Genomic DNA, 13,368 nt, shown 5'->3' on the forward strand with positions numbered 1-13,368 from the left:
GTGGAGAGCTCGCCATATAACACGATCTTGGGAAGGCGATGGTCCTCCATTCTGGAGACGTGACCCATCCAGCGCAGCTGGATCTTCAGCAGCGTGGACTCGATGCTGTCGACCTCTGCCATCTCGAGTACTTCGACGTTAGGGATGAAAGCGCTCCAATGGATGTTGAGGATGGAGCGGAGACAACGCTGGTGGAAGCGTTCTAGGAGCCGTAGGTGATGCCGGTAGAGGACCCATGATTCGGAGCCGAACAGGAGTGTGGGTATGACAACGGCTCTGTATATACATACACACACACACAAACACACACACACACACACATATATATATATATATATGCATGTATAAATGGGAATCAAAATTAATATCTGGGGAGAGGGAAACACCTTTATTGAAATTTTGGATTAATATTTGGAATAAGGTGAACAATGAAAATGGAACAGGGAGGGTTGTCCTGCTTAAAGTGCCTTTGGTACAGATTCGACTTATTCTATTTTCAATGGATAATCAATTTTTAAATATTTGGTCTCGGAAAGGAATTAGATATATAGAAGATTGTTATAAAGGAAGGAATTTGATGTCATTTGAACAATTAAAAAATAAAAATGGGATAAAAAATAACACTTTTTTGTTATTATCAATTAAAGGCTTATTTGAGAGATAAACTGGGTCCAACAATGTTAGTACCGAAATGTGGTGATGTGGAAATGTTGATATGTAATAGATATATAAAGAAATTTATCTCAACTTTGTACCCTTTATTGCAGAAGGGGATTTCCAAATAGGGGATACATTGGTCCAGACAGTGATGGGAGAAGGAATTAAATATTAACATTGATGAACAAAATTGGTCAGACTTATGTTGAGATAGCAATGACAAATACTATAAATGTTAAATTTGATTAGTTCAATATAATTTTTACATCATTTATATCTCACACCACAGAATAAAATCAGATTTATCAGACCAGTATTTTAGATGTAGTCAGGAGATAAGTACTTTTTTACATTCTACTTGGTCCTGTCCTAAAGTGAGATCTTTTTGGTTAAATTTGGCAATTTTTTTTAGAACAGGTTACAGGAATTAAATTCTCACAAAACCCAATGTTGCCTCGGTCATATTAGGTCATATTGAAGGGATAAGACCAATATTGAAATTATCTATCTATCAAAAAGAATTTGTAAAGATTTCCTTAGCAGTAGCAAGAAAATATATAGCAGTAACATGAAAATCAGATATCCATGTAGGTATGGAGCGACGGAACACAGAAATACATCACTGTGTTCCTCTTGAGAAGATTACATAATCTGAGAAATAAATATGATGCATTTTTGAAAATTTGGTGCCTATATTTACAAATCGAGGGAATTAATTTATAGATTTTTTTCCTAAGCTTCAAACCTTGTTTACCTCCTTGGAAGCATTAAAAGATATAAATGATTAGAATCATGTGATGAGGGGTGCCCTTCAGCAACCACGTTTCTATTGTTGTTTTCTTACTTTTTAAAAATCTTTCCTTTTCTCAGCTTTTTCTTATTTTCATTTCTTTTCTTGGGGTTTTTATACCAGCATGTATAATGGATTTGATACTAATATTTGACTACTGTATTTTGCATCTGGCTATGATTACATGTATGGAAATAATTTTAAATATAATTTTTAAAAAAACTGTTGTACAGATTGGAAAGCATCAAGTTCCTTGGAATTCACTTATCTATTGACCTATCATGGATATTCAACATTTCCTCACTTGCTTGGAAGGCACAAGAGCAATGCAAATCCTAAGAAGACTGAAGTGAGCAAGGCTACTGGCCACTGGTCAGGTCATACTTGTACAATCAGATGACAATAAACTTAATAGGAGGGTAGTAGCAGTAGGTGTTTTTTGACCAAATATCTGTCACTAGGGTGTGTAACAAATCTTCTCACGTTGTTTCAAAATAGATCAGAGATCAATCCACAGGACCACAAGAGTGGCAGAGAGGTTTACTAGAGTCTCCCCCCACCCCCCCCCCCCAACCATCAACATGATCTACTGGGATTGTTGTCTGAAGCGGGCACACAAAATCATTGAGGACCTCTTCCACCTTGCATATATATATATATATATATATATTTTTTTTTTTTTTTTTTAAAAATAGATATAATACTTATTCTGTGTATGCATTATTTGCTTGTGTTATGTCTGGTTCTGTGTCTGCATGTTTTTACACCAAGTACCGAAGAACACTGTTTTGTCAGGTCGTACTTGTACAATCAGATGGCAATAAACTTAATAGGAGGGTAGTAACAGTAGATATGTTTTTTGACCAAATATCTGTCACAAGGGTGTGTAACAAATCTATTACAAGACTTTGGAGCACAAGACAATAGCTCCCTAAAAGGGTCAATCAAATGGGTATGGGATTGAAAAAAGGATATGGAATGCTTGCCTTCAGAGGCCAAGGTAATTGAGTCTAAGAGTTAGGATGGTTCAACCACTGAGTATTGTCTACAAGTTTTGGTTACCATACTGCAAGAAGGATGTGGTAGCAACATGCAGAGTGCAGAAGAGATTCAACAGTATGTTGTTTGGAATGAAGGGGTTTAGACATAGAGAGAAATTAAATGATCTGAGTGTATTTTCACAAGAATGCAGGAAGTTGAAATGTGACTATATACCTCATGCCTGTATAGATTTAAAAAAATTATAAGGCTTATATATAGGATGCATGGTCAGAATTTTTCTCCCAGGGCAAGGGAGACCAGCTTTCATATGCGAGGAGCAAGATTTAAAGGAGATATGAGGGGCAATTTTCCACACCTACTTTAGATAAGCTACCATGGGTGGTGGTGGAGGCAGATATCATTTTAAGGTTTAAAAATGGCATTTGGATAGGTATTCAGATAGGAAAAGAATAGCGAGATACAGGCCTAATCTGGGCAGAGATAAGCAGAGATGGGCATGGTCAGCCTTTGTCATAAATGATTTAGAGCTTCTTGGAACATTTCTGGAGGTAACTTCTAGGAAAGTGGAGATTATTACATGGCACAATTGACATTCCTTGTCAAGATGGAAGAAAGTCTTAAGGTGACAAGAAATAACACTGCAAGATAGAACCATTTAACACGACAACACAGAAACACGGTGAGCTATTTATTCAGCCTAATCCCATCGACCTGTACCCAAACCACAGTCCTTCATCTTTGTCCCATCAATGTACCTGCAATATTTTCTTAAAATCTGCATCCACACATCCAATGAAGCTCATTCCACACTCTCACCACCCTCTGGGAAGACGTTCCCCTAATACATTTCACCTTCCTCCCATATTCTGGTCATCCAACCACAGTGAAAAAAGTCTATTTGCATTACCCCCTATCTTTACCCCTCAATGTTGTATGCCTCTATCAAATTTCTGCTCATTCTCTGACACTACAGGGAATAAAGCCCTAACCTATTCAACTTTCCCTATAAGTTGACTCTTCAAAAGCATCCTTGTGAATTTTCTCTGCACTTTATTAATATTGTTATCTTTCCTGCAGGTAGGTGACCAAAGCTACACATACCATTCCAGATTTGGCCTCATCAATGTCTTATACAATTTCAACATAACCTCCTAACACTTATACATAATACTTTGATTTCTGAAGGCCAAAGTGCCAAAAGCTTCCTTTATGTCTCTATCTACTCCTGGCGCCACTTTCAAGGAATTGTATATCTGTATACCCAAATCCCTCTGTTCTTCTGCACTCTGCAGTTCCCAACTGTTTACTGTGCAAGTCCCACCCTACCTTATCCCACCAAAGTGCAACACCTAACACATGTTCAGGTTAAATTCAGCTTCTCAACTGATCTTGTAGCTAGAATACTTTTGTGGCTGTTCCAGTTAAGCTTTTGGTCACTGGTGAACTCGAAAATATTAATGGTAATGCCACTGAACATAAAGGACAGTTGGTTAAACTTTCACTATTTGGAAACAGTCATTGTCTGGTACTTCTACAGCAGGAATGTTTCTTGGCACTTATCAGCCTGTGTCTGAATGCTGCAGACGTGAACTGTTTCAATGACTGAGGAACAGTGAATGAAATCTTGCAATTACCACCAAGCATCCCCACTTCAGAACTTAAAATGGATGAAAGATCATTGATGAAGCAATTGAAGATGTTTAAACCAAGGGCACAGCTCTGTAGAATCAATGTGCTGAGACTGGAATGATTGGTCTCCAACCAGAGTCATCATCCTGTGCATGAGATATGACTGCAATTATTGCTTATTTTCCCATTGGTGGCCATGGTTTCAATTTTACAAGTGCAATAATATAATTTTAAAATTCTTGCAAGAAAAGATTTTGTAAAATAATTGAAGATTAGCAAATCAAAGGATACTGAAAAAAGTTTTACAATTCATTTTGATACCACTGAAGCTTTTGTTAAAAATGAAGCACAGATATAGAATAATGCCCATAGTCACAATTAAGCAAAAAAAGGCTCACAGTTCTATTACACAGTGTAGTTCCATAATTGTTGTGTACCTTCTGGATCCAATAGACGCGTAACCCCAAGTCCTTCAGCAACTGCAAAAGCTTGCTCCAGATTCTCTTGATTGCTCTGAATTGAAACTTTCTCCATATCAATAAGGTCTGGTCTATAAAAGAAGGCATCTAAATCAGTTTTAAGCACCAAAAGTTATTACATAAAACATATTAACCCTTTCAATTGTATATTTTGGTGCTGAGATTTGATGCATGTTGAAAACTGAAATTCAAATTCACAAAGTAAGTACTGATTTTCTCTTTAAAGATTTTTTTTAATATATCTGGAATTGGAAATTTTCAAAGTGAATACACTAATTATTCTTTTTTTTTTCCTTTGCACCTAGAGTAAAAATCAAAACTTTATTGAGTTACAATTTGGTTGCTTTGCTCCTTCAGATTTCAAACGATAGATGTTTATGGTATAAAGGTTGTCATTTGACTCAAAATGCATTTGCTGGTTTCAGAAGCAAATGTTTAGTCCAAGCCCACTTCTGAGCTCTAAGATGAGAGCTTTGCCAGTTACATCTCTTCAAGTACACATTCAAGCATTTTTTAAAAAAATGTGATAGTCAAGTTTATTGTCATCTGATGGCACAAGTACAACCTGATGAAACAACATTCTCTGGTCCTCTGTGCAAAACTTAAGAGTCACAATCAGATATAACACACATAGAGACAAACAATACATACTGAAGACAAGTATTCATATATATATTGTTTTCTGAATATGAGAGTCTCAGATGGTTATTGCGAGGAGTTTCCTCAGCCTGGTGGTGCTGGCTCTGATCCTCCTGTATCTCTTTCTCGATGGGAGCAGCTGAAAGATGCTGTGTGCAGATGGGGGCAGCTGAAAGATGCTCTGTACAGGTGGAAGGGGTGTTTAAAGATTTTGCTTGCCCTCTTCAGACAAAAATCCCGGTGGATCACGTCAATGGGGGGAGAAGAGGAGAGGGAGCATCCATTAATCCTCTCTGCCACTCTTATGGTCCTGTGGATTGACCTCCAATCCATTTCTCTACAGTAACCGTACCACACTGTGATTAGCTAACCAGGACACTCTTGATAGAGCTCCTGTAGAAGGTTGACATACTGGTGGCCAATAGCCTTGCCCACTTCAGAGTTCTTAGGAAGTGCAGTCACTGTTGCGCTTTCCTGACAAGTGAGGAGATATTGTGTGTCCACGATAGGTCACTAGTTAATTGAACTCCAAGGACCTTGGTGCTCTCCAGTAGAGTTGTTGATGTGTTGTGAAGGATGGTCATTCCTGGTCCTCCTGAAGTCCACAATAATCTCCTTTGTCTTGTCCACGTTGAGACTCAGGTTGTTACTCTAGCACCATTTCACGAGATTTTCTACCTCTTCTCTGTTAGTGTGACTCATTATTGTTATTGATGAGGCCAACGACTGTTGTGTCATCTGCAAACTTGATGACGCTGTTGGAGCTGGATCTGGTGATGCAGTCGTGAGTCAGTGGCATGAACAGGAGTGGGCTGAGCACACAGCCCTGTGGTGTGCCAATCCTTAGTGTGGCGGTGCTCAACGATCTGCTACCAACCTGGATGACTTTCCATTAGGAAGTCCAGAATCCAGTTGCAGAGAGGGGTGTTGAGTCCCAGTGAGGACAGCTTCTCCACCAGCCTATGTTGAATTATTTTTTAATTTTAGAAAATAATTTAACAAAATAAATAGAATACTACCAAGCCTTTAATACAGTTCTAGCATAACTCCTCTGCTATTATAGTGCATATATACAGATAAAAGAATAAAATATCTTGTGTACTCTATCCATGTTCCTTCTTGTTTATTAATTTGCACTCAGTACTTCCATCCTCCTCAGCATTCAATCAGGGTGGATCAGATCCATTGCAAGCACTCACCTTACTCTCATCCTTTATGGCCAATCAACCAGAAGGCCTAGCAGTCAAAGGTCTTTTTCAACAGTTAAAATGTAATTGAAAAAATCAGACAGTTAAAAAAGATTTAAGTTGCAAGCAAATGTAAAAAATGCTAACATCTTAAAAGAGGCAACACTGAAGTAAAATTAAAATATAAACTAAACTACCTATTGGCACTTATTTTACTTTTAAGTGAACAGCTCTGCAGCTCATACCAAGCATCTGGTCTCTGATCTTTATGCTTCAATATACAAGTTCAGAAGTCAGAAACCAGATAACCCAAGAAAAGGACTTGAAGAGAACTGTCAGTAAGAAGAATGCATGTGTCAGCACATTATGAATATGCATCATCTCATATCACTCTGGATTGAATTTTAATTGATACTTTTTGCTCATCTGATCAGGGCAGTGATATTATCTCAATCGACAAGTTTGAAAATACACTGTAATTAAACTTTATTGAACATACACTCAGGAGTTTGGCATTTATTTTCATTGAGATTATGTCACACAGATCAGTCATTATCTAAATTATTGGCAAGTTAAACTCAGGAAGGTCTGAGGACTATGAAAAATGAAAAAAAAAATTAAATATTCAAAAAAGGAAGGTCATAGGACTAATCCTGATTATGTTTTTCTAATGAATCTCCATATATTAGATGCTAAGGCAAATGAAAACTTAACAGAATGACTTTAAGTATCTTTGCAAATGCATTAATTTACCTGTATTTATGTATGATGGCATTAAATACTTTTCCATCACTCCAGCTGGAGGTAAAGTTGGAACACTTTAACCCAGTATAGCCTTCAGTCACCTTCTGTGTCCAAAGTAGCAACTTTTCTTTTGCAGACATGTCACCAGATTCTCCACTCACATAAATTTCCGAAATCTGCAAAGGGAACATTTGAAAAGATAGCTTTCCCAAATATTGCTGGCACAAAAGTCTGGCCACAACTGAACACTGTTAAGATTATATCAATTTTAACGACCATCCAAAAAAAAAAGATTCAAAGTTAATTATTTTTTAAAATAACCAAATTGTCAAATTGATTTATTGTTATGAACTAAATAAGCAGCAATGGGAATGTACAACAAACAATGGCATTTTCAAAAATAATAATTTATTATTTTATTATTACTTATTAATAACATAACACTTCTTAATTAACTCTAAACTTAACTCTATCTTAAACCCCAGTATGTGCAAAAGTAAAGTGTGTGAAAACCCAGACCATTATAGTTTAACTCTGAAGAAATGATTTTAAAGTTCAATCTCAGATTTCGTATTGAAACTCAAAGGCTTTACTGCCATTGAAAAACAATTATGGAGTAAGAGTGAAGCATCAGGATTCTTTAAATTGTTGCTCAAAAGCAATAATGAAGTACATTGAAACATCAAGTCATTAGGACCTCTTTCAAACATAACTTTCTTTTGTAGAGTTATTTTCAGAGCAATGTTTTTCCATACGAACTATTTTTCTCTCTTGCTTGGAGATTTTGAAATATGTTCCACATGGTAAATCCTTTCTCTTTTCAAATGAGATCATGAAGTGGCTATTTTTGTTCCACAATGATTTCACAAACCTAGACAAGGGCTTAACAAAGTGCCCAAATTGAAAGGGACATGGTTGAACTGCCCTCTTTTCTTAGAGACAGAAGTGGTCTTCCTCCTTCAATAGCCACTTTTTTTCAGAAGTAACACATAACAGTACCTTTTCTGGTTATTGAATCTTGGATCCCAAAACTGTCCTCTTTATTCAAAGTGAAGTAGCTCTTTATTGCCATTGATTTTGTATTATCTCCTATGATAAGGATAATACAATACAGAACAGCATCTCTCTCTAGAGGGTACTGTTTTTCAAAACAGTCTTGCTCACAGGATGGTCAACTTATTTCGGTTTCAAAATGCCTCTTCTTCCAATAATATATTTCTCTCTGAAATGTCTCAACACATGAAATGCAACACAATCACTGTTTCTGTTTCATTTCTCCAAAAGCAAGAATCATGCCAGATGGCCCTCTGAAGCACTTCCAAAGTTAATTCACATCTATATGCTAAAAGCATCTCTTTCAGAAGTTAAGTGGATTAGAATCTAGTCTGTCTGTGAACCACTGAATTTAAAGGCCTGCTTGTTTGAACCTGCCTCTGAATTTCCATCCTAACAAAATAAGAAAATAAGCAAAAGGGTCTTAAATTTAAACAGATGGCCTCCTTGAGCAACCAGTAGTTTGAGTACTTAAATACTTCAGTTTTTAATGAAGCAAACACTCCATTGTTCTCAGTAACTCAAGAACCATCATAAAGCTTTTCATCTTCCTGCTTCAGCTCCAGAAAATTACAGATGTGTCATCTCCAAAATGGGGGGGTCTGTGAGTGTGTGTGTGTGTGTGTGTGTGGTGGGTGGGTGTGTGTGTGTGTTGTGTGTGTGTATGTGTGTGGGTGTGTGGGTGTGTGTGTATGTCTGTGTGACCCTGAATCCAGCCAACAATTCCCTTACTACAAATATATTTAAATGTATTACTTTAGTAAGAAATATATATTTTAGAGCTAATGTATTCAATTTTAAAGATTTATGCATAAATCTGTTTCAATTGACATCATACAAGATTCACAAGTAAGGAAATGTCTCAAAATGCAGTTGATTTGTCAAGACAAGAAAGGAAAAGGTCATTTAATTCTTCAGGAAGAATTATGGACCTGAACAGGGATAGAGGAGAATCTATTTGCTGAATTAATAGATAAAATAGATTCATAACATACAATGTTAATTGACCATCTACTCTCAACAACCACGTGAAGGTCAGAATTCTACCTCCTTTTTTAACTGCTCTAATGGCCAATCTGATATAAAATTATCATCTATGTTTTTTTCCCAAAATCTGATGTGTTAATAGATTGCAGTACTTAACGTTCTTAGAACTTTCACAATTTCATTGCTTTAAGTTAAATGTTAGTGCAATGTATGTCCAATAAAATGAGATGCTTTGCCAAGCACAAAAGGAAGATTTTTTTTAACTGAAATGCGTTTATTTTGTTCAATATTTGAGCATTGATATTAAACCTGACTTTTACTGAAAATAATATGATGGGTACTGTCAATGGACAGTGTTTTAAACACTCAGTCATAAAAAGTTAATTGGTTAATTTAAAGTTTTTCATAATGGATGCCTAAGGAGAATCACAGTACACAAACGTGGTGGAAAATGGGGTCAGCTGAACAAGAAACTCAAATTGGAGTATTCGGAACTATTGTTCAGTTGGAGAGAAATTTGTGGAAAAACTGGAAGACAATTTACCAATCACTGAAATAACATATTCACCTGAAAGTAGCAATCTCTATTCTTGATCTGACTTATCAGTTTTATTTGGAAAGATTATCCAAAAGATTTTATATGCAAGTGCTAAAAATAAATGTCAAAATTATTATCAATTAGTTTTTTATTAATTTGCTCAAGGACAAATGAACAGCCATTTCTACAACTAGAGTTTAAACAAAATCACATCTGTACTCTATACTTATCCTTTATATAAGATCATCAAAACATAGTACTTTGTAACTACAAGTCTTAAGAGTTCATATAATTACATCTCTAGCCAAATAAAGTTTTGTATTTTATGCTGCTTCAAACAAGATAGGAGATAATTGTCAAATGTATTTTTTCTGAAGTTAAGGGACTCAGAATATGATCCAATTGTAGTAAGAGTTTCTTACTCATGCCCAATTAACTCCTTGCAATAAGGTGGGATGTAATAGCTTCAGGAACAGCAACTATATTTGTGCACTAAAACCACAGAACAATACAGCACCGAAACAGGCCCTTTGGACCTTCTAGTCTTTGCCAAACTATTAATCTCCCTAGTCCCACTGATCTGCACCCTGATCATAGCCCTCCATACACTTCCAATCCATGTACCTGTCCAAATTCTTCTTAAAAATTAAAATTGAGCTCACATTTAGCACTTCAACTGGCAGCAAATTCCAGACTCCTACAACTCTCTGTGTGAAGAAGTTCCCCCTAATGTTCCCTTGAAACCATTTACTGTGTATGTCCTTTCTTGGTTTGTCCTTCCAAAATACAACACCTCACACATGTCTGCATTAAATTCCATCTGTCATTTTTCAGCCCATTTTTACAGCTGGTTCAGATTCCATTGCAAGCTTTGAAAGCCTTCCTCACTGTCCACAACACCTCCAATTTTTGTTATCTGCAAATTTGTAAATCCAATTTACAACATGATCTCCTTTTATTGTAGATTTGCTAAGCTTTAGAGCTGGGTCACTGAGCTCTTTCTCAGATGTGATTTGATCAAATAAATATACATCCTTTTCAAATGTAATCACATGCTCACCAATTGGTTTGATTTCAGACGTGACTGAGAGTATCTGCTGCATACTTTCTACACTTAACATTTAAATCTATCGATTTCTCCGAAGTGGTCACTGTTTTCGTGGGAAAATCTGATACATGACTCAGACTCTTCGATGTTTGCGTTGGGTCTTCAGCTCCGTTTGCCAGATAGGGTTTGGTGCCCACTGACAATTTCCCGGCAGTTGCAGGCGACAGAGATCATGTCTTTATCATTTTCTATCTGCAATGTTGCTGGTGGAAATAATTTGCCAGGTAGTTTTTTCTCAACTTTGGCAGCATCTTGGGAATGTAAATATTTTTCTTCAGGTATTTACATTTCATTCTTCTCTGCGGAGTGAAGGATCTTCTTCCCCGCTCCACATCTGCGGTCTTTTGTGGCTTTCAGAGACATCCCAACGTGTTTCCCATTGTCAAGACATTAAATGACACGCAGTAGTGATGGTGCATGCACAATCCTGCACTCTGCCGCAACTGAACTCAGTTGATGAAAAAACTTTTCCCTGTCTCCAGTAGAATCTCACAGTTTAACAATCACACCCCCCCAAATTCTACCCCCAGCTCCTTCTCCCCACCCCCCCTACTCTCCCCTCCTACAAGTCACTTTCCTTCAGTGCCGTAACATGCGGTAATTCAATTATATCATCACAGTCAACCTCACTTTGGTAGAAAGCCCTGATATTCAGTAAAGTCAGTGCCATGCACTCGTGCTTTGTGCATCTAACTCGGGTATCAACAACAGGGCTTGATGGCTGCATGACATTGGAGTCAACATTTTTATAGTTACACAATAATAATAAATACAAATGAAATGATGGCAACCTCACAATGCTTACTCTGTTGCCATTATTACAATTGTAAAATACTGAGTTTCAATTGTTACTATGTAGTTAGATATACATCTGGCAAATTGGAGCCAAATACCACTAACTCATTAGCATATTGCATATCTCAATTTTTTAAAATCACTGGACATTATGATAAATTGTGTGTCATAAATTATGCCAATAAAAAGTCCATGATTACCCCTGATTAACCATTCCCCTACTGGCCCCTGTCCAACCCTGTCCTCATTTTACCACCTATTTCCCTTCTGCACTCTTAGTAATGGTGAAGAATGGTCAACCCCAGGCATTAACAATTCTTTTTCTATCCTTCATGGAAAAGGTTGTTCAGACAAACACCTTTGACCAGAAGGCCATCATCAGGCAGAAATCAGTACAGAACATCCCACAGACACTAAGAGACAAGGATTCAATGGACATGTTTGAGTGGTTCCTGAAGCAGACAGTCCAGGTCATCTGACAGAATGCCTCATCACCAGGGCTCACACACAAGCATCAGGACTTGGCCTGGCTGGTGGTGGGAGGAGCTCTCCCAGTCAGATCCTTCCTGTGCAATAGGAACGTTGTCCCTGAGATGACTATGTTGGAGTGGAGAGAGTTGCCCACCTCTTTGTAGAATGTAGATTCATAAAGAGTCTGTGGAAAAGGATTTAAGTGTCCTTGTCATGGTTTATCTCCTGCAGCAGCAAGACAGAGAACTCTCTGACTTAAGGGCTATTCGCAGGGACGTGTACAGAGTCAGATCTCCAGTAATGCTGGAAGACCATCAACTCAATGAAAGACTCACTTTGGTCTGCCTGAAACTTGTTGATCTTTCAGCACACTGAGCTGCCGGTTCTAGAATGTCGCTGTTTAGCTGCAGGTGTATGTGCTGAAGCTTGGCGCAGCCAACATAAGGGCACTGTGGAGAAGGACCACAGTCCAAAGTCCTTCCATTACCAGGCATTGAGGGGCTGAGACCAAAGGGAAGTCCCTCAAAGAACAGGGGAAGTAACAACAAGGTGCCTCAGTGATGGTAATGGTGTAAATATAAATGAATGTACAGAGCTGGAAATGTATGGATACTAAATGAAGGGTGGGAAGAGACTTTGAACAGTTTTCCTTTTATAAATAACTTATTGTGCATAAAGTCTACTTTTGTTTAAAATAGTTTTCTCCCACTGATGCTGCTCAACCTGTTGAGTTCCTGCAGCAAATTTTTTTTATGCCAATGGAATCATCAGTTGTTCATATTGCTTGCCTCACTGTTCAAGATTTCAGAGCCCTTGAGTTGGGCTATGAAAACCCCAGCTACAAAACTGAACAAATCTCAACATTATCCAAGTTGAGAAAGAATCATAAAACATTCTTTTTCAGTACCCTGCCAAAATACATCTGGGATGGCTGTTCTTGTAACCATATTAGATAGGATTTATTTTACATGAAAAAGTATATTTCTAGTTTTTCTGTTGAATATCTTCACAGCTTGGAAATGTTTGATCAGTCAAGAGGCCCAAGTTCACAGAGCATATCCTTGTTTCACATCTTCAAGAAAAATGGGTCAGGCTACATAAAGAGGTTATACCTTAACTTGAAATGGCTTGCTGAAAGTTACTGGCCCAGGGGGATGTAACAATATAAAACAAAGCATATTTATTCTGTCTCCATTAGTGAATTCTCTTCTCTAAAAAATAATCACAACAAATATTGTCTTATTCACTCTTCTCCAAATAATTTGCCAAAACACCTCAGGATTAGTCTC

The 13,368-nt window shown here is 37.3% G+C and overlaps 1 protein-coding gene across 13 annotated transcripts in view; it reads right to left on the bottom strand.

Annotated features, from left to right (window-relative positions):
- macf1a (microtubule actin crosslinking factor 1a) overlaps positions 1-13,368 on the bottom strand; it is a 535,539-nt gene that overhangs the window by 251,861 nt on the left and 270,310 nt on the right. For all 13 annotated transcript variants that reach the window (XM_069895733.1, XM_069895734.1, XM_069895729.1 and 10 more), the window contains exons 6-7: positions 7,137-7,303; positions 4,516-4,628 (exon numbers count right to left, since the gene is read on the bottom strand). In XM_069895733.1, the coding sequence (XP_069751834.1) occupies positions 4,516-4,628; positions 7,137-7,303 (280 nt within the window). The remainder of the gene's footprint in view (positions 1-4,515; positions 4,629-7,136; positions 7,304-13,368) is intronic.

Source organism: Narcine bancroftii, chromosome 8, assembly GCF_036971445.1.
Source record: "Narcine bancroftii isolate sNarBan1 chromosome 8, sNarBan1.hap1, whole genome shotgun sequence".
In the NCBI taxonomy this organism is placed as follows: domain Eukaryota; kingdom Metazoa; phylum Chordata; class Chondrichthyes; order Torpediniformes; family Narcinidae; genus Narcine; species Narcine bancroftii.